The 20,091-nt window shown below is 42.8% G+C and overlaps 1 protein-coding gene across 5 annotated transcripts in view; it reads left to right on the top strand.

Annotated features, from left to right (window-relative positions):
- LOC308692290 (uncharacterized protein) overlaps nt 1–19,737 on the top strand; it is a 30,797-nt gene extending 11,060 nt beyond the window's left edge. For all 5 annotated transcript variants that reach the window (XM_081368144.1, XM_081368146.1, XM_081368147.1 and 2 more), the window contains exons 3-4: nt 11,563–13,144; nt 16,630–19,737. In XM_081368144.1, the coding sequence (XP_081224270.1) occupies nt 11,563–13,144; nt 16,630–16,648 (1,601 nt within the window). In that variant the 3' untranslated portion in view covers nt 16,649–19,737. The remainder of the gene's footprint in view (nt 1–11,562; nt 13,145–16,629) is intronic.
- The last annotated feature ends 354 nt before the right edge of the window (nt 19,738–20,091 follow it).

The following is a 20,091-nucleotide window of genomic DNA, read 5'->3' as shown; positions in this document are numbered from 1 at the left end:
GGCGCTTTTCTAAGCGGGTAAAAAGGATAACTAAACTCAGCAAAAAAAGAAACGTCCCTTTTTCAGGACTGTGTATTTCAACAATAATGTTGTAAAAATCCAAATAACTTTACAGATCTTCATTGTAAAGGGTTTACACAATGTTTTCCATGCATGTTCAATTAACCATAATCAATTAATTAACATGCACCTGTGGAATGGTCGTTAAGACCTTAACAGTTTACAGAGAGTAGGCATTTAAGGTCACAGTTCTAAAAACGCAGGACACTAAAGAGACTTGTCTACTGACTGTGAAAAACACCCAAAGAAAGATGCCCAGGGTCCCTGCTCATCTGCATGAACGTGCATTAGGCATGCTGCAGGGAGGCATGAGGACTGCTGATGTGGCTAGGGCAATAAATTGCCATGTCCGCACTGTGAGACGCCTAAGACAGCGCTACAGGGAGACAGGAAGGACAGCTGATCATCCTCGCAGTGGAAGACCACGTGTAACAACACCTGCACAGGATCGGTACATCCGAATATCACACCTGCGTGACAGGTACAGGATGGCCACAACAACTGCCCGAGTCACACCAGGAACACACAATCCCTCCATCAGTGCTCAGACTGTCCGCAATAGGCTGGACTGAGGGCTTGTAGGCCTGTTGTAAGGCAGGTCCTTACCAGACATCACCAGCAACAACGCCGCCTATGGGCACAAACCCACCTTCGCTGGACCAGACAGGAGTGGCAAAAAGTGCTCTTCACTGATGAGTCACGGTTTTGTCTCACCAGGGGTGATGGATGGATTCGTGTTTATCGTCGAAGGAATTAGCGTTACACCGAGGCCTGTACCCTGGAGCGGGATCAATTTGGAGGTGGGGGGTCCGTCATGGTCTGGGGCGGTATATCACATCACCATCGGACTGAGCTTGTTGTCATTGCAGGCAATCTCAATGCCTTGCGGTACAGGGAAGACATCCTCCTCCCTCATGTGGTACCCTTTATGCATGCTCATCCGGACATGATCCTCCAGCAGGACAATGCCACCAGCCATACTGCTCGTTCTGTGCGTGAGTTTCTGCATGACAGCAATGTCAGTGTTCTGCCACGGCCAGCGAAGAGCCCGGATCTCAATCCCATTGAGCACGTCTGGGACCTGTTGGATCGCAGGATGAGGGCTAGGTAGGGCTGGGTACCGAGTTTCGATACTTTTTAGGTAACGATCGAATTGCCTCGATACTATTGAGTATCGAAAAATGACATGTTGTTCGGTACCAGATTTCGATACCTAAGGGGTTAACTCGTCAACGTCAGTGCTCAAACAAATACATATGAAATGCACAACGACACACATAAAGTCGCTCACGCACATACATGTGTAGAGTTTGCGTAACTCTACACACACGAGAAGCGCGGAACTCTCCGCGCACATACTCATATTGGACGCGCGCGCGCACGCACAAACTCTCCACGTGCATACCAGACGCGAGCACACACACAAAACTCGCGCACATACTCAATGAGACGCGAGCACACACACAAACTCCGCGCACATATTCATGAGACGCGAGCATACACACATAATACCTTAAAGATGTGGAAAAGTCGATCAAAAGTGTGGGTATATTTCTCCAGGCTCGATGCCAACAGCGCGCGATCATAGCGCGCGATGCAGTATTTGCGGTATTATAATTGCTGCGGTACCACGACAAATACCAGCAGAGTAAACATAATAGCAGAAAGTTGCTTCGCCTTCGACTGGTAAATGAAGAGGTACCTTGTTGATCACTCTGACAGTGTTTATATTGCAATAATAACCTACTGAATGTACACAGCCGTTCAAAAATGTGTTGGTTTGGTTGGTCAGGTTTTTTTTCAGTAAGGATGCATTAAAGATATCATTTAATATCAAAAGTGACATTAAAACATGTGTAATGTTACAAAATATTTAGTTTTTAAATAAATGCTGTTCTTTTGACATTTTTATTCATCAAAGAATCATGAAAAAAATGTATCATAGTTTCCAAAATATTAAGCAGCAAACTGTTTTTATATTTCTGAAGGATCATGTGACACTGAAGTAATGATTTTGAAAATTCAGCTTTGACATCACAGGAATAAATTATATTTTGAAATATATTCAAATAAGATTTTAAATTGTAATACTATTTCACAATATTACAAGTTTTACTGTATTTTTTATATATAAAAAAATTCAGCTTTGGTGAGCATGAGCTCTTTATAAAACATTTTTTGTTCCTTTGTGCTTTTTTTGTTCCTTTGTGCACTGGCTAAGGAGCATGAGTCAAACTGAAAAAATAAAACCAAAATTTTCTGAGGTAATGTGTTATGTAATCTTGTTGAAATGGATTTCATAAAATTTGTATCGAAAAAAGTATCGTTAGGAACCGGTATCGAAACTGAGGTATCGAAAATGGCACCGGATCGAAAGATTTTGAACGATACCCAGCCCTAGGGCTAGGGCCATTCCCCCCAGAAATGTCCAGGAACTTGCAAGTGCCTTGGTGGAAGAGTGGGGTAACATCTCACAGCAAGAACTGACAAATCTGGTCCAGTCCATGAGGAGGAGATGCACTGCAGTACTTCAAGCAGCTGGTGGCCACACCAGATACTGACTGGTACTTTTGATTTTGAGCCTCCCTTCATTCAGGGACACATTATTCTATTTCTGTTAGTCACATGTCTGTGAAACATTTTTAGTTTATGTCTTATGGTGTTGACTCTTTTAGTGTTCATACAAATATTTACACACATTAAGTTTACTGAAAGTAAAAACAGTTGAAAGTCAGAGGACGTCTCTTTTTTTGCTGAGTTTATAATGTATGGCGGAATAGCACTTGGGACTCACCAACGTGACTTTTTACTGCGCCGAGTCGAAGTGCTCTGAGCTATAAGATGTAAATGGTAAACAATAAGTACCCCACATCATCTCCAGAATCCATCAGTAACTTGTAAACAAAATAAGACAATCAGCTATAAAACAGAAAATACAGCATCTCTTATTTCTGAAAGTGTAAATTACATAGAATAATAACAACAACAAAAATTATATGTATACTTACTTGCTATTAAGTGCAACAAGCATACCTGTGCCAACTGGCAAATTTGGTAACTTCAGAAGATTAAGGAGTCAAAAAAAAAATGTGTATTACGACATTACAGTTAAATGTATTTATACCATGGCTTGCTGAGGTAAACATAAACTGTCCCATAGTCCATATTTCTGATGGGTGAAGTAAAAATAAAAATGTGGTCCATCATCTCCTATAAAATATAAAAGAACAATCTGTGCTTAATAGAGGCAGTGTATCTGGTATATCACAAGATGTACCTCTTAAAGGTAGCTTCATTGTAGCTTCAAGTTTTTTTTTTTTTTCAGAAACACAAGTATGTCCACACTTTCACTAGTGAGGGTAGATCTTGTGGCAGTGACTACGTCACCTGCCGTTGAAAAAACCCTCTCACGTTACCAGTCTGTTTCCCAGCTCAGCGGCCTGCAGTCAGCCCAATCCCGTTACCAGTCTGTGTCCCAGCCCAGCAGTCTGCAGTCAGCACAAGTCCGTTACCAGTCTGTGGACCAGCCCAGTGGCCTGCAGTCAGCACAAACTAGCTCTCAGTCTGTGTCCCAGATCAGCGGCCTGCAGTCAGCACAATCCTGTTACCAGTCTGTGTCCCAGCTCAGCGGCCTGCAGTCAGCCCAATCCCGTTACCAGTCTGTGTCCCAGCTCAGCGGCCTGCAGTCAGCCCAATCTCGTTACCAGTCTGTGTCCCAGATCAGCGGCCTGCAGTCAGCACAATCCTGTTACCAGTCTGTGTCCCAGCTCAGCGGCCTGCAGTCAGCCCAATCCCGTTACCAGTCTGTGTCCCAGCTCAGCGGCCTGCAGTCAGCCCAATCTCGTTACCAGTCTGTGTCCCAGCCCAGCAGTCGGCAGTCAGTACAAGCCCGTTACCAGTCTGTGTCCCAGCTCAGCGGCCTGCAGTCAGCACAAACCAGCTCTCAGTCTGTGTCCCAGCTCAGCGGCCTGCAGTCAGTACAATCCCGTTACCAGTCTGTGTCCCAGCTCAGCGGCATGCAGTCAGCCTAATCTCGTTACCAGTCTGTGTCCCAGCCCAGCAGTCTGCAGTCAGCACAAGCCCGTTACCAGTTTGTGGACCAGTCCAGTGGCCTGCAGTCAGCACAAACCAGCTCTCAGTCTGTGTCCCAGATCAGCGGCCTGCAGTCAGCACAATCCCGTTACCAGTCTGTGTCCCAGCTCAGCGGCATGCAGTCAGCCTAATCTCGTTACCAGTCTGTGTCCCAGCCCAGCAGTCTGCAGTCAGCACAAGCCCGTTACCAGTTTGTGGACCAGTCCAGTGGCCTGCAGTCAGCACAAACCAGCTCTCAGTCTGTGTCCCAGATCAGCGGCCTGCAGTCAGCACAATCCCGTTACCAGTCTGTGTCCCAGCTCAGCGGCCTGCAGTCAGCCTAATCCCGTTACCAGTCTGTGTCCCAGCTCAGCAGTCTGCAGTCAGCACAAGCCCGTTACCAGTCTGTGGACCAGCCCAGTGATCTGTAGTCAGCACAAACCAGCTCTCAGTCTGTGTTCCAGATCAGCGGCCTGCAGTCAGCAAAATCCCGTTACCAGTCTGTGTTCCGACTCAACAGTCTGCAGTCAGCACAAGCCCTTTACCAGTCTGTAGACCAGCTCACTGGCCCGCAGTCAGCGCAAACCAGTTCTCAGTCTGTGTCCCAGATCAGTGTCTTGCAGTCAGCACAATCCCGTTACCAGTCTGTGGACCAGTCTGGCATCCAACAACCCACCCAAGCCAGCTCACAGTCTGTGGACCAGTCTGGCATCCAACAACCCACCCAAGCCAGTTCACAGTCTGTGGACAAGTCTGGCATCCAACAACCAGCCTAAGCCAGCTCACAGTCTGGCATCCAACAACCCACCCAAGCCAGCTCACAGTTTGTGGATAAGTCTGGCATCCAACAACCAGCCCAAGCCAGCTCACAGTCTGGCATCCAACAACTCACCCAAGCCAACTCACAGTCTGTGGACCAGTCTGGCATCCAACAACCAGCCCAAGCCAGCTCACAGTCTGTGGACCAGTCTGGCATCCAACAACCAGCCCAAGCCAGCTCACAATCTGTGGACCAGTCTGGCATCCAACAACCAGCCCAAGTCAGCTCACAGTTTGTTGAACTGTCAGGTAGGCTGCTGTCAGCCCAAGCCAGCTCACAGTCTGTGGACCAGTCTGGCATCCAACAACCAGCTCAAGTAAGCTCACAATCTGTGGACCAGTCTGGCATCCAACAACCAGCCCAAGACAGCTCACAATCTGTGGACCAGTCTGGCATCCAACAACCAGCCCAAGTCAGCTCACAGTCTGTGGACCAGTCTGGCATCCAACAACTACCCCAAGTCAGCTCACAATCTGTGGACCAGTCTGGCATCCAACAACCAGCCCAAGCCAGCTCACAATCTGTGGACCAGTCTGGCATCCAACAACCAGCCCAAGTCAGCTCACAGTCTGTGGACCAGTCTGGCATCCAATAACCAGCCCAAGCCAGCTCACAATCTGTGGACCAGTCTGGCATCCAACAACCAGCCCAAGTCAGTTCACAATCTGTGGACCAGTCTGGCATCCAACAACCAGCCCAAGCCAGCTCACAATCTGTGGACCAGTCTGGCATCCAACAACCAGCCCAAGCCAGCTCACAGTCTGTGGACCAGTCCAGTGGTCTGCTGCCAGCACAAGCCCGTTACCAGTCTGTGTCCTGGCTAAGCAGTCTGCAATTAGCATAAGCCAGCTACCAGTCTGTGGACCAGCCCACTGGCCTGCAGTCAGCGCAAACCAGCTCTCAGTTTGTGTCCCAGCCCAGCAGTCTGCAGTCAGCACAAGCCCGTTACCAGTCTGTGGACCAGTCTGGTATCCAACAACCAGCTCAAGCCAGCTCACAGTCTGTGGATCAATCTGGCATCCAACAACCCGCCCAAGCCAGCTCACAGTCTGTGGACCATCCCAGTGGCCTGCATTTAGCATAAGCCTGTTACCAGTCTGTGGACCAGCCCACTGGCCTGCAGTTAGCGCAAACTAGCTCTCAGTCTGTGTCCCAGATCAGCAGCCTGCAGTCAGCACAATTCCGTTACCAGTCTGTGTCCCAGCCCAGTAGTCTGCAGGCAGCACAAGCCTGTTACCAGTCTGTGTCCCTGCCCAGCAGTCTGCAGTCAGCACAAGCCCGTTACCAGTCTGTGGACTAGCCCAGCATTCTGCAGTCAGCACAATCCCGTTACCAGCCTGTGTCCCGGCCCATCAGTCTGCAGTCAACATAAGCCCGTTATCAGTTTGTGGACCAGTTCAGTGGCCTGTAGTCAGCACAAGCCCGTTACCAGTCTGTGGACCAGCCCAGCAGTCTGCAGTCAGCACAAGCCCGTTACCAGTCTGTGTCCCAGCCCAGCAGTCTGCAGTCAGCACAATCCAGTTACCAGTCTGTGTCCCAGCCTAGTAGTTTGCAGTCAGCACAAGCCCGTTACCAGTCTGTGGACTAGCCCAGCATTCTGCAGTCAGCACAATCCCGTTACCAGCCTGTGTCCCGGCCCATCAGTCTGCAGTCAACACAAGCCCGTTATCAGTCTGTGGACCAGTTCAGTGGCTTGTAGTCAGCACAAGCCCGTTACCAGTCTGTGGACCAGCCCGGCTGTCTGCAGTCAGCACAGTCCAGTTACCAGTCTATGTTCCGGCCCAGCAGTCTGCAGGCAGCATAAGCCCGTTACCAGTCTGTGGACCAGCCCAGCAGTCTGCAGTCAGCACAATCCAGTTACCAGTCTGTGTTCCGGCCCAGCAGTCTGCAGGCAGCATAAGTCCGCTACCAGTCTGTGGACCAGATCAGTGGCCTGCAGTCAGCACAAGCCCGTTACCAGTCTATGGACCAGCCCAGTGGCCTGCAGTCAGCATAAACCAGCTCTCAGTCTGTGTCCCAGCCCAGTAGTCTGCAGTCAGCACAATCCCGTTACCAGTCTGTGGACCAGCCCAGTGGCCTGCAGTCAGCACAAGCCCGTTACCAGTCTGTGTCCCGGCCCATCAGTCTGCAGTCAACACAAGCCCGTTACCAGTCTGTGGACTAGCCCAGCAGTCTGCAGTCAGCACAATCCAGTTACCAGTCTGTGTTCTGGCCCAGCAGTCTGCAGTCCGCACAATCCCGTTACCAGTCTGTGGACCAGCCCAGTGGCCTGCAGTCAGCACAAGCCCGTTACCAGTCTGTGTCCCGGCAGTCTCGATTCCAGGTCTTTCCTAAGCCAGAGCAGTCAAGTTACAGGTCTCTTTCCAGTCTTGGTCCCGAACCTTTGGAGCAACCCACTAAAATACCACTTCAAAACTCAGACTCATTCTGTTCGCTGGATTCACTCTGCATCAGGACCACTGAAGGACAAGGTAAAAGAAGAACAATGAGATCAGCATCGAGGGAAAAGAAGAAAAAGAAGTGTTATGTGTTTTACTCTGTATGTGGTGCTTTAATCCCCCATGCCCTTATAAGGATCCAGGATCTTACTAAAACATGGTGAAAGGTTATGGTAGGACAACAGTTCAATACACTGACTATAAATGTAATTCGAATGTAACATATTGTGTATGTACTTACAAAAAATATATATTGCCGGTACGAAAAAAACAAAACAAAAAATAAATAAAATAAAGTTGTCCTCCGAAGAGGAGGTGGGCAAAAAAAAAAAAAAAACCTCTCACTTGGGACGAAGGTGGCAGGTACTGCCAGGTAGCATTTGGCAAACTTGGCTAGATTTGGAAATATTGTTTGAATGGACTTCCACCAGCCAAGCGGGTTGGCTTCCAAAAGAAGTGCTTTCCTTGGCTATGTAGGCATTTACCTCCTCCTTCCCCTTCTGCTTCAAATCAGGATGGTTCATCTGACCAGTTGCAAAGAGGGAGCCAAAGACTTCTGCCATGGCTGACTTCTTTGGAAGGAAGGACTTCTTTGTCCTGTGTTGTCTCTGTGGTCTCAGTCTGCAGTGTTATACAACAAAGACAATGATTGGCTTTTATCAGTGAACACTGTAACAACAATATATTTGGTTAAGACATGACAGAAGTGAGGAAAAATCAATCAAATAAAAAACAACCTTAGCATTCAAGTTTCAAGTTTAATTAATTTATAAAGCACATTCTAAAACAGCCACAAGACTGACCAAAGTGCTGTACAACACAACTAAATGCAGATCCTAAATATACACACTTTAATACACACAAATATAATATAATATACACATTTAAAAAAAAAAGTTTGTTAAAAAAAAATCAATACGCCAAAGAAAACAAATACGTTTTTAAAAGAGACTTACAAATTGTCAGGGAAGATGCATTAAATACATACCTGCTCTGTTCTGCTCACAACTTCTGTGATGAGATCTTCAAAGACGTTCTGGTCTGACGGGCAGGATCCAACTGAGGGAGCGATTTGAACCTGGGGTCCAATGCAGTGCATTTATTGAAGAAATCCTGGAGATCTGGGTCAATGTATCGGATTTGCATGTTCTCTCTGATGGCATTTTTCATTTCCCTGACGAGTGGTAGGATCATTGAAACCGACGGTGTTGTTTCTGTGCTCAAAATTGTAGTGATGGTCTTCAAAGGTTTCATAATCTTAACCACACTCTCTGCGAAGCTCACCTCCTGGTCTGACAGATGTGAGGCGTCCTGCTTGTTCTTTACTGACTTGTCTGTTAATGCACAGTAAATGGCAACTTGCTGTTCCAGATAGCGCTCGACCATTTCGTAGCTGGAGTTCCAGCGTGTCGAAACATCATGTACGAGGCAGTGTTTTGGCAAGTCGAGGACCACCTGTTTACGCTCCAAAACATACGCAGCCGTCGTGCTACGATGAAAAAAAGTATTTTTTTCCTAATAATCTAGATACCTGGTTGACTGCCAGTGCTTTTTGTGCAGCTAAATTTAAGGTATGGGCAAATCATGCTACATGCAGACCCAGCCCTGCTTCTCTGATGGCATTAACAATGTTTTTTGCATTGTCTGTGGTCACTGAAATAGTTGTTCCAGGCCTCTCTAGTTTCCACTCTGCCACGACCTCCATTAGCTTCTCAGCTAGGTGAGTGGTTGTGTGCTGCTCATACAGGGGCCGTAGAACTGATGCTTTCATTTCCCACTCAGAGTCAATAAAATGAGCTGTCACCGTTAAATGGCTTTTGCCTCATGTACGGGATGGCATGTTGTAACGAGGTTCGAGTATGTACAGCAAATACTTGAAGCCAGGTTCCTCTATGAATGAATATGGCGCATTGAAGATGACATGTAAATTCCGATTGCTTCAGTGAATTTTTTTTTTTTTTTTTTTTTGGCCCTATTTGTATCTAAAGGCTGGTTAAGCACTGTAGGGAGGAGAAGTTTTTTTTTTTTTGTCTCGTTCTAGTGATTTGCACATCTGGGTGATGGCGTCGGATATGCATTAGCATGTTAGATGTATTTCCACTCACATACCCAACAACTGCTGAACAACGCCGACACACAGTCCTCGTCTTATCCACCACTCGCCTGTACTACTGTAACTGACTGGGAAACCGAAGTTTTCCCAAACTTGTGATCTTAAAGAGGGCGGCAGATCCTCTAACTCTTGTGGGTCGCCACCACTCGCCATATTCGCTGCTATCTCTGACTCACTCACTGGACCGTCGACCTGACAAAAAACTGCATAGTGCAACATAGGCGGAGCTCGGCTGCATAGGCGCCAATCAGAGTGGGGGCGGGGCTAAAGATTAGCTGTCCCTAAAGAACCTGCGTATCTAACAGTAGTTCCGCATTACATTCATTAATTTGCACACAAGTTTTTTTTTATTTTCATAACGTGTATTCTCCGTGTAAATTCATGCACTGAACCGTGACGCCCGTACCATTTCAGTTCAATACGAATACATGTACCGTTCCACCCCTACAGGCCAAAAGTTTGGACACACCTTCTCATTCAATGCGTTTCCTTTATTTTCATGACTATTTACATTGTAGATTCTCACTGAAGGCATCAAAACTATGAATGAACACATGTGGAATTATGTACTTAAACAACTGAAAACATGTCTTATATTCTAGTTTCTTCAAAGTAGCCACCCTTTGCTCTGATTACTGCTTTGCACACTCTTGGCATTCTCTTGATGAGCTTTAAGAGGTAGTCACCTGTCTTAAAGGAGTTCCCAGAGATGCTTAGCACTTGTTGACCCTTTTGCCTTCACTCTGCGGTCCAGCTCACCCCAAACCATTTCGATTGGGTTCAGGTCCGGTGACTGTGGAGGCCAGGTCATCTGGCGCAGCACTCCATCACTCTCCTTCTTGGTCAAATAGCCTTTACATAGCCTGGAGGTGTGTTTGGGGTCATTGTCCTGTTATAAAATAAATGATGGTCCAACTAAACTCAATCCGGATGGGATGGCATGTCGCTGCAGGATGCTATGGTAGCCATGCTGGTTCAGTATGCCTTCAATTTTGAATAAATCCCCAACAGTGTCACCAGCAAAGTACCCCCACACCATCACACCTCCTCCTCCATGCTTCACGGTGGGAACCAGGCATGTAGAATCCATCCATTCACCTTTTCTGTGTTGCACAAAGACTTGGCGGTTGGAACCAAAGATCTCAAATTTGGACTCATCAGACCAAAGCACAGATTTCCACTGGTCTAATGTCCATTCCTTGTGTTTCTTGACCCAAACAAATCTCATCTGCTTGTTGCCTCTCCTTACCAGTGGTTTCCTAGCAGCTATTTGACCATGAAGGCCTGATTCGCGCAGTCTCCTCTTAACAGTTGTTCTAGAGATGTGTCTGCTGCTAGAACTCTGCGTGGCATTCATCTGGTCTCTAATCTGAGCTGCTGTTAACTTGCGATTTCTGAGGCTGGTGACTCGGATAAACTTATCCTCAGTAGCAGAGGTGACTGGTGCCATAATTATGGCAGTATTCTCTATTATTTAATGTTAATATTACATTAGGTAATTGTGTTGTTGTTCAATTAAAATTGTAGTTCTCACTACAGAAATATTGGATATGTGCCTATAATTGTCACGGACTGGGTTGAAAGGAGCGAGGACTCAAGTGCAGAAAACAAATGGGTATTTATTAACAAAAGAAATAAAACAACACTACAAACAAAAACTCCCCGTGGGGGAAAACAGGACAGACATCGGCAGGAACAGGAAGCACAAGGGAACTTAGACAACGATCCAGCACAGGACTGTAAACACAGGGAGACTAAATAGGAAGCAAACAAAAGAGGGTAACGAGAAAGGCAGGTGGGGCAAATTAATCAATAATCAGGTAACAAGATGGGAGGGTTTAGACAATAGACTGGAGAGCACATGGCACAAGGAAATACATGACAAGCCATGTGCTCACAACAAACCAGACTATACCCAATGCATGACAGACCGGGAATGCAAGAGCTCTGTCACCAACCCAAGATGTAACCCAAACAGAAGTGACAGAACTCTGACAATAATGTTCAATAACTGGAAGATTTACCAAAAATGACTTTTTTTTTAATCCCTTTCATTTCAGAACTAATGGAAGTGAAGGAGGAAAATGAAGAACTGAGTGAAGTGGAGGAGGAACATGTTAAACCTGGGAAAAAACCTTTGAGTCGCTCAAAGACTAAAATGACATCTTTAAAGAAAAGAGACAATAAATCTTTCACCTGCACTCATTGTGGAAAGAGTTTCGTAAATAAACAAAGTCTTGAGATTCACATGAGAATCCACACCGGAGAGAAGCCGTTCTCATGTGATCAGTGCGGGAAGAGCTTTGCATACAAACAAAGTCTTGAGCTTCACATGAGTGTTCACACTGGAGAGAAGCCACATGCATGCGATCAATGTGGGAAGAGTTTCTTGCGATCTTCTCTACTTAAGAAACACATGAGAGTTCACACTGGAGAGAAGCCGTTCACATGTGATCAGTGTGGGAAGAGGTTTCCATACAGAGAAAGTCTTATTGTTCACATGAGGAGACACACTGGAGAGAAGCTGTTCACTTGTAATTGCTGTGAAAAGAGATTCTCAAGCAAACAACAACTAGAGGTTCACATGAGAGTTCATACTGGAGAGAAACCGTTCACATGCACTCAGTGTGGGAAGAGTTTCACACACAGAGAAAATCTTAAAGTTCACATGAGGATCCACACTGGAGAAAGACCGTTCACATGTGATCACTGCGGGAAGAGTTTCACACAATTGGTACAACTTAAAGGGCACAGGAATATCCACACCGGAGAGAAGCCGTACACATGTAATCAGTGTGGGAAAACGTTTATGTGGGCATTAGCCCTGAAGACACACCTGACGGTTCATACGAAGGAGAAGCCACATTCATGTTCTGTGTGTGGGAAGAGTTTTTCACTGCTGCCATATTTACATAGACATGAGAAAATTCACACTGGTGTAAGAGATCATGTGTGCTTTGAGTGTGGGAAGTCTTTTATTTCAGTGGCCTTTTTAAAACTGCACCAGAGAATTCACACTGGAGAAAAACCTTACAAGTGTTCACACTGTGAAAAGAGATTCAGTCAACCATCAACTCTAAAAAAACATGAGATGATCCACAGCGGAGAGAAGCCGCACACGTGTGATCAGTGTGGAAAGAGTTTCTCTGTTAAAGCTCAACTAAAGCTACACATGAGGATCCACACTGGAGAAAAACCTTATGAGTGTTCACACTGTGACAAGAGATTCAGTGTGTCAACAACTCTGAAAACACATGAGAGGATCCACACTGGAGAGAAACCTTACAAGTGTTCACACTGCGGCAAGAGATTCAGTCAGCCAACACATCTGAAAACACATGAGAGAATCCACACTGGAGAGAAGCCGCACACATGTGATCAGTGCGGGATGAGTTTCGCTATTAAACGCAACCTGGAGCAACACATTAAGATCCACACTGGAGAAAAACCTTACAAGTGTTCACTCTGTGACAAGAGATTCAATCAGTCATCAACTCTGAAGAAACATGAAAGGACCCACAGCAGAGAGAAGTCGCACACGTGTGATCAGTGCGGGACGAGTTTCTCTTTTAAAAGTCACCTGAAGCTACACATGAAGATCCATACAGTGGAGAAACCACTTAAACAGTCTGAGATATCACAGTAAGTAGTTCATCTTTATGTACTGAGCAACAAAGTAGTTTCCTTACAGCCATGGTGAGCGTTAGGACATTTTGTTGTTTTGATTGGTATCTGCTTGGAAAGATTTTCATTATTATAAGTATCTCATTATGAGGTGCAAGCAGGGCCCAAAACTAACTTTTTGTCACACCTGTCAATGGCCGGTGACTTAACCTGTTAACCGTTGCCAGTGCGCCCGCGCACTGAAGCGTTATTTATTTATTTAATTCAAAATTACTATCAGATTTAATGTTATACCTTGACAAACTATACATAATTAAAAAGATATAATACTCAAGTTTCAGTATTTGACCACTATTGTATTCTGAGAAACTCATAGTGACAGTTATGTCTTAATTTGTGTCAGGAGTTATGAAATGAAAAAATGAGTCGATACCTTTAATATGAATTATGCGCGTCAGCCGCTTTCATTCATAAAAAAACTCTGTGCTGTCGTCATGACAGCGATACACAAAACAACGTCCCTCAGGGCTTTACCTCAAAACTGTGCAGATTTGGAGAAATATTGATAGATTCTCATAGATTTACATCATATTTCTATAGACAGGAATAATATTTATTGAATTTATACCCAAATGCGTCGATGTAATCTTTATGAGCATTTGGTATTCCGATACTGTGTTTTTTAATTCATACCAATAGCCTGAGGGCGCTACATGCACAATAATAGTCCATATATGGAACAAGAAGAAGAGCCATGACCATGTGACATTCCAGGACATCACTGATACACACAAAGCTAACAAGAGATCGCGCTGTAACATGCAGATACAGATGTTTTGAAGACAATAAACATGATTGCACTGATATTTGAGTTACCTGTGTTTTTCAAGCCATGCCAGGTATTTTCATAATAATAGATTATATTTATAATGTAATGCTAATCTATATAGACTATCATTGTGCAGAACACTATCCAATAGTATATTTTCTGTCTGATTTTTTTATCTGAAGCCAAATTAGATCACAGAAGATTATTTAAAATACTCAACGTGCGTTAAAAAGTAAGTTTAGAGCACAAACATGGTTTTAATCTCATAAATTGTCGTGTATTGATGGTGTGCTAAGCTAACATGCTAGCTAGCCCTAGGTGCACCTGCTACCTAGAAGTTATACTTTTATTATTTTTTGAATGCTACCTGAAATGTGTCTTTATTCAAGAAATGCATTTGATACAGTTTAAAATGTGTGGTAAACTTTGAGAAAAGAAATTAGGGACTGAAACCCTATGAATAGCCTGTGAATAGCCAGTCGTTAGTAGCTATAATGCAGACAAAAGAAATGCATATTTCGAGCCATAACCAGGCTGGAGAAGTGTGAATGTGTGCAGGGGGAGACTGAGACTGAATGGGGATCGTCTGCACCACAAAACAATAGAGACAATATACTGGATAGATGGTTAGAAGATGACAATAAACATCAGTAGCATTTTAGCGTCAAATCAAAATAAAGTCATTTGACATGGTCTTGAAAAACATTTAACCAAATACAGAGTTTTGGACTTATTATCTTCAGATTTTAAACATAGAATGTTTAGACATATGGCTTTAGCTGTAGTGCATTTCTAGATTGCTCCAGTGCCAACTTCAATTTTATTTTCATGAGGATGTTTCATAAAAATTAATTTCTAATAATTTTACAAAACTTTGAAGCTATTTATAACAATTTTTGTCATTATGACAATAATTAATTCTACATTTACAATAAACTGCCAGGTGTCAGCTTTCAAATGAGATCATACTTGTGCTTTTAATGCAAAGGGTTCATGAACTGTATCTGTTTCAGTTTGGGTATGTCATTTCTGGGGATTTTTCAAAAGTGGGGTTGCAGCTTAACAGGTTAAAAAATGAACATGCCAAATAATCTTTTACCAGCCATGACAGAATAACAGGCAGTTATGACATAATTTTCTATTCCAATGTGATACCTCAGCTAAAACTACTAGCTTAACTTATATAAATGTAATAGCCAACATTTTAAAAGACAAGTAAACAGTCAGTATTAAAATAAGAACAAAATCAAATTACAAGCAAAAGTACAAATAAATGCAAAACAACAAAGATACAAATTAAATAAAGGGGTGGTATAATGCCCTTTTCACAAGATGTAAAATAAGTCTCTGATGTCCCTAGAGGTTTTAGCTCAAAATACCCCACAGATATTTTTATATAGCATGTTCAAATAGTCGATTTTTGAGGGTGAGCAAAAACACACAGTTTTTGTGCCTGTCCCTTTAAATGCAAATGAGCTGCTGCTCCTGGCACAGAGGGCGGAGCTTCAACAGCTTGTGTCCTTTTACCTCACACAGACATGCACTGAAAATTTCAAAAAACTTTTAGCCTTTTATGTTTAAACCAGATTGTGGGATCTGTCTGTGGTCCTCAGCCCCTTTTGATCCTATAGGTAGAATTGATTTAAAGCTCCTTTCGCTAAAGACTGCATTAATATTGGCTCTTTCAACTGTGAGGCGGGTAAGTGAACTTCATGCTTAGTTGGTTCATAACTCCTGTATTCAGTTCTCAAAACCAATCCAGTGTTTGTGCCTAAAGTAAGCTAAATTAAGTCTGATCTAGCCTGTCAACAGGTGTTTTCACGTCACATTTTAGTATCGCCTCAGCTCGCTCAGAACCTCGCCGGAGGTGGTACGAAAAAAAGTACCTGAAAGCAGGTACAGGTACAACTTTTACACAGTGGAAAACCAAACAAAGCCGAGTTGAGGCGAGGCGAGCTGGTACTGTGTAGTGGAAAAGTGCCATATGAATAGAAACAGTGGAGACATTCATGCTGGGCTGAAATATTCACCCACTAATTAAGCAATGCTTTTATTCTTAAGAGAAAATTTCTTTTATTTTCTTTAGTCTTTAAAGAAATGTGCTGACCAATAAGATATAAACTTTGAGCTGCTGCAAAATACACATTTAAGACCATTTGGTGGCATTAGTGAAAGCAGCATTAAGCATTACAATTACTTTAAATGAAACATTAGCATTTCATGAACACTTTGAACTACTCGAGTAATCCATGATTAGTCAATTGTGTCAAGACATTTGCATTTATTGCTTTGGCAGACATTTTTACGATGGCTGAACGTTTGCATGTATCACCCTCTGTTGAACAGGCGTGAATTTGCTTTTCCTTCAGTCCAACACACATTTGTGTAAAGTTCGGTATGAAAAGATGGTCTGTCAACAAATTCTCACATTTTTGCCTAGAGGCCAATTAGCTTGTGTTGTGAAAATAGAGTTTCATGACCAAACTAGTGATTTAGAACACAAATCATCTTCATGACATTAAAATAGATCATAATCGTGCACAGCAGTTGTTGACCAGATTTAATGGGATGAAAATGAATATTGAACTCATTAGTGATCTTGACATTAGGCTTGACTTTTCATTTCACGTTTGTCTCTCATTTGAAATATCACTTGATTTAATGTTTCTTTTAGGTCCGATGGACCTGAATGAGAAAGGAAAAACAGAAGCTAAAAATGCTGTCTGTAAATCAAGTCTGAAGATTCACATGAGAGTTCACACTGGGAAGAAGCAGCTCAGGCTTTCGCTCTGAAATCACTTCTGCTTCTCATTCTGAAGAAAGACCATTGCTGGAAGTCCTTTACTGCAGAAGAAGATGAACTGAAAGAGTGCCAGAAAATTCACAAAAAAAAAAAAAAAAAAACACATGCACACATGACTGACACTGAATGAGATTGCTGTGTCAACATTATTATCAGTTTCACCCTTGATATCCAGTATCATATATACATTTCAAAGAGTTTGTTCTAGTCAGTTTGATGTTTCATTCACATCATGAGGCTTCATGAAGTCAGAATAGTTACTCTGAACTTTAAACAACACACAGTATTCACAAAATAAACTGAAATGATTTATGTCTCTATCTCACCACTGCTTTACTCAACCAGCAGAAAGAGAGCAGCTGGAATACAGAGAAGCGGTGTGTAATCCTTCTTAATTTTTTGTCTGTGATTATGTTGATGTTTATAGACATTTTCATTGTCATTGTGAACAGTATTTGGCGAATTTTTTTATCATCTATCATTGCAAACATCTATGAGCCACAAATCATGAGATGACCGTGATGTCATACAACTCTTACCGGATACCGGGCCAGAAAAGAAAATTAGATGAACTTGGCCGGAAACTGAAAACAAACATGAGTTTGAGTTAATTGTATTAATATAACACTATCATTATGTTGAGCTAATAGGCTGGTTCTACTTTTTAAAGGTCCCATTGCATGAAAATTTCACTTTATGAGGTTTTTAACCTTAATATGAGTTTCCCTAGCCTGCCTATGGTCCCCCAGTGGCCAGACATTTCGATGGGTGTAAACCAAGCCCTGGGTATTTTTGAGAAAATGAAAGCTCAGACGGGCGAATCTAGAAATCTTCCCCTTATGTCATCATAAGGGGAAAGGTCACCTCCCCTTTCTCTTCTTTGCCTGCAAAAAGAATTTGGCCTGCCCTTGAGAAAATGAGCTGCGCGAGCGCGATATGGTTTTTCCCTGAGAGACATCATGGCTTGCAAACGAGCGAAGCATGGCAGTTGCTCAGTGTTTGGACGTAAAAATGAACACAAAGGTATTTTTTTAGTTCCTTCATCCGAGCCTCTGAAGATCCAGTGGGTTATGTGAATGTCTGATGTGTAATTGTTCAAGTTCAGACAGATAATCTTTCTCTCAAAGTGGTTCAATACTGTTTATGCATCAGTAAATCAAGCCAGTGACTAAACGATCAACTTCACATCTTACTTAAACTGTGATTTAATAAATATACAGAAAGCGACCAAAGAACAATCCCTTTCCAATCTCCCGAGCTGTCAATCACACAGCGCAAGTTTATCTGGACACTTGCCAAAACTCATTATGAAATCAATGACGCTTTTACACTGCACACCGAAGCTCTTACTGTACTTACCTCATGTTTGCATTGGTGAAATCATTAGTGAGAGTGCAGAAACTGCGTTGCAATGATAAGATCTTCATTCACGTGATCAACAGGCTGTCATCTGCTCAATGCTCATCACTGCACCCTTTTATGTGAAGGGAATAGATCTAAATACTTAAAAAACTTCTCACGATTCGTTAATGCCGATAGCTGTAATAGTAAAAACGTATAATAGCTGTAATAGTAAAAGTATTTGATAGAGTTCCACATGTAATGCTAGATATTTCAAATGCAAGCATGTCAGCCAATCACAGCAGTGGGCGTTTACACTGAAGTCTCACAGCAGCCAATCACAGCAGTGGGCGTTTACACTGAAGTCTCACACAGACACGCCCCTTCAAACAGCGTTCAAATCAGAGGCTAAAATTAGGCTTATCAAATTATAACAAGTTTTGATCTAAAAAACATACTAACATTATAAGGGCACCCCAGGAAACATTCTAAAATAATAAAATAATCCATGCAATGTGACCTTTAATTATTTCATGAAAATAAAGTTCATATGTATAGTTGTGTATGTATATGTTTATAGTTAATATGTATTTAAGCCACAAAGGTGAGGGTAACCTAGATCGCATGTATTTCCTTTATCATATATACTGTACTTTATGGTATTAAACAAACAAAATAGAACCTAACCATCAGCAGAATGTGGCAAAAGGAGAAAACACAAGTTGCTATTTCTTCGTCAAAGCAGAAATAGATTATTTTAAGATTACGCTATGTTCGCTTGCCACTTCCACTGCTTGCTTTTGCTGGACCATGAGATCTAACGACTGCCTCCTCTGCTCAGTGACGTACTGCTCAATCCACTCGGGTGCTTCAGACTTGCGCCTTCTCTTTTTGCCATGTTCTGCTGATGGCTTAGGTTGTGAAGATGATGGTCCTGGGCCAAATGGATCTGATGAAGATCCTGAGTGGAAAGAAAGTTTAAACTTGGTGGCCTCAAAACGGTAATGATCAAGGCAGCAAACATCACTTTCCTCTGACAAATACATTTTACGGTTCTGCATCTACTTTAAATTAGAGTCATGTGCCAACAAATCTACTTTAAACATCCAGTTAACCCAGCTTCTAATTACCTGAGCCACAAAATAGACATCCTTCAAATAAAGCTAACATTAATTAGTACATCAGATGAGTTGAGTGCTTGACGCCTGAATCTATTTACAATTAAATAAAAAAATTGATTTTGTGTGTTTCTGGCTCCAAGCTGATGCTAAATTAAGTTGAGATTGTTAATTTGTCTATACCATATAGAATAGATATAAATTTAGGTATGTTGCAAATTAGCGACAATAGGCATTTAGGGTAATTTTTTTTACAAAATGGTAAAATTAATAAAACACATTTTCCCATCTCAGGTATGTAGATTTTATTCATGGCACAAAGTTGTTAGAACTTATAAACTTTAATTGACAAATTAATTAATCTTGACAACAGCAAGAAACAAAACACTCTCCTACTCCCTAACATTGACAGTAGTTTTTATACATTCCATGCTACACTCTGTTTAACTCTTTCCTTGTTTCTCCAGTGCATACATTATATATTCTTATAGTGTTATATCCTAACATGCTATTTTTTGTGAAAAAAATAAATAAAAAATAAAAAAAATTTGGCTGAAACCATCTAAATATAGCATTATTATAATATGTAGCCATTAGCCAAATGGCCGTTATGGACGAATGTCGCGAATTTGCTACAAACAGAAATCTACAAAGTACGTAAAAAATATTCGTCACATGAAGTCTATATGAATAACATAGCTATAGAAGCAATCAATAAGCTGGTACATATTGTTATCTTAGCACAACTTAACTCATTTTAGGGCAATTTCTCCACATTTGCGCCCTTGATATGCGGATTTTGCAAACCAAAATATTAGCTTCCGTGAACCGGATGTAGTTCCCACTCCGACCGCTCCTACGAGAAACCAGTGCG

This window comes from Scardinius erythrophthalmus (assembly GCF_964197995.2).
Source record: "Scardinius erythrophthalmus genome assembly, chromosome: 1".
NCBI classification, from domain to species: Eukaryota; Metazoa; Chordata; class Actinopteri; order Cypriniformes; family Leuciscidae; genus Scardinius; species Scardinius erythrophthalmus.
Note: the sequence above shows the minus strand (reverse complement) of the source record. Positions and strands in the feature narration are given on the sequence as shown.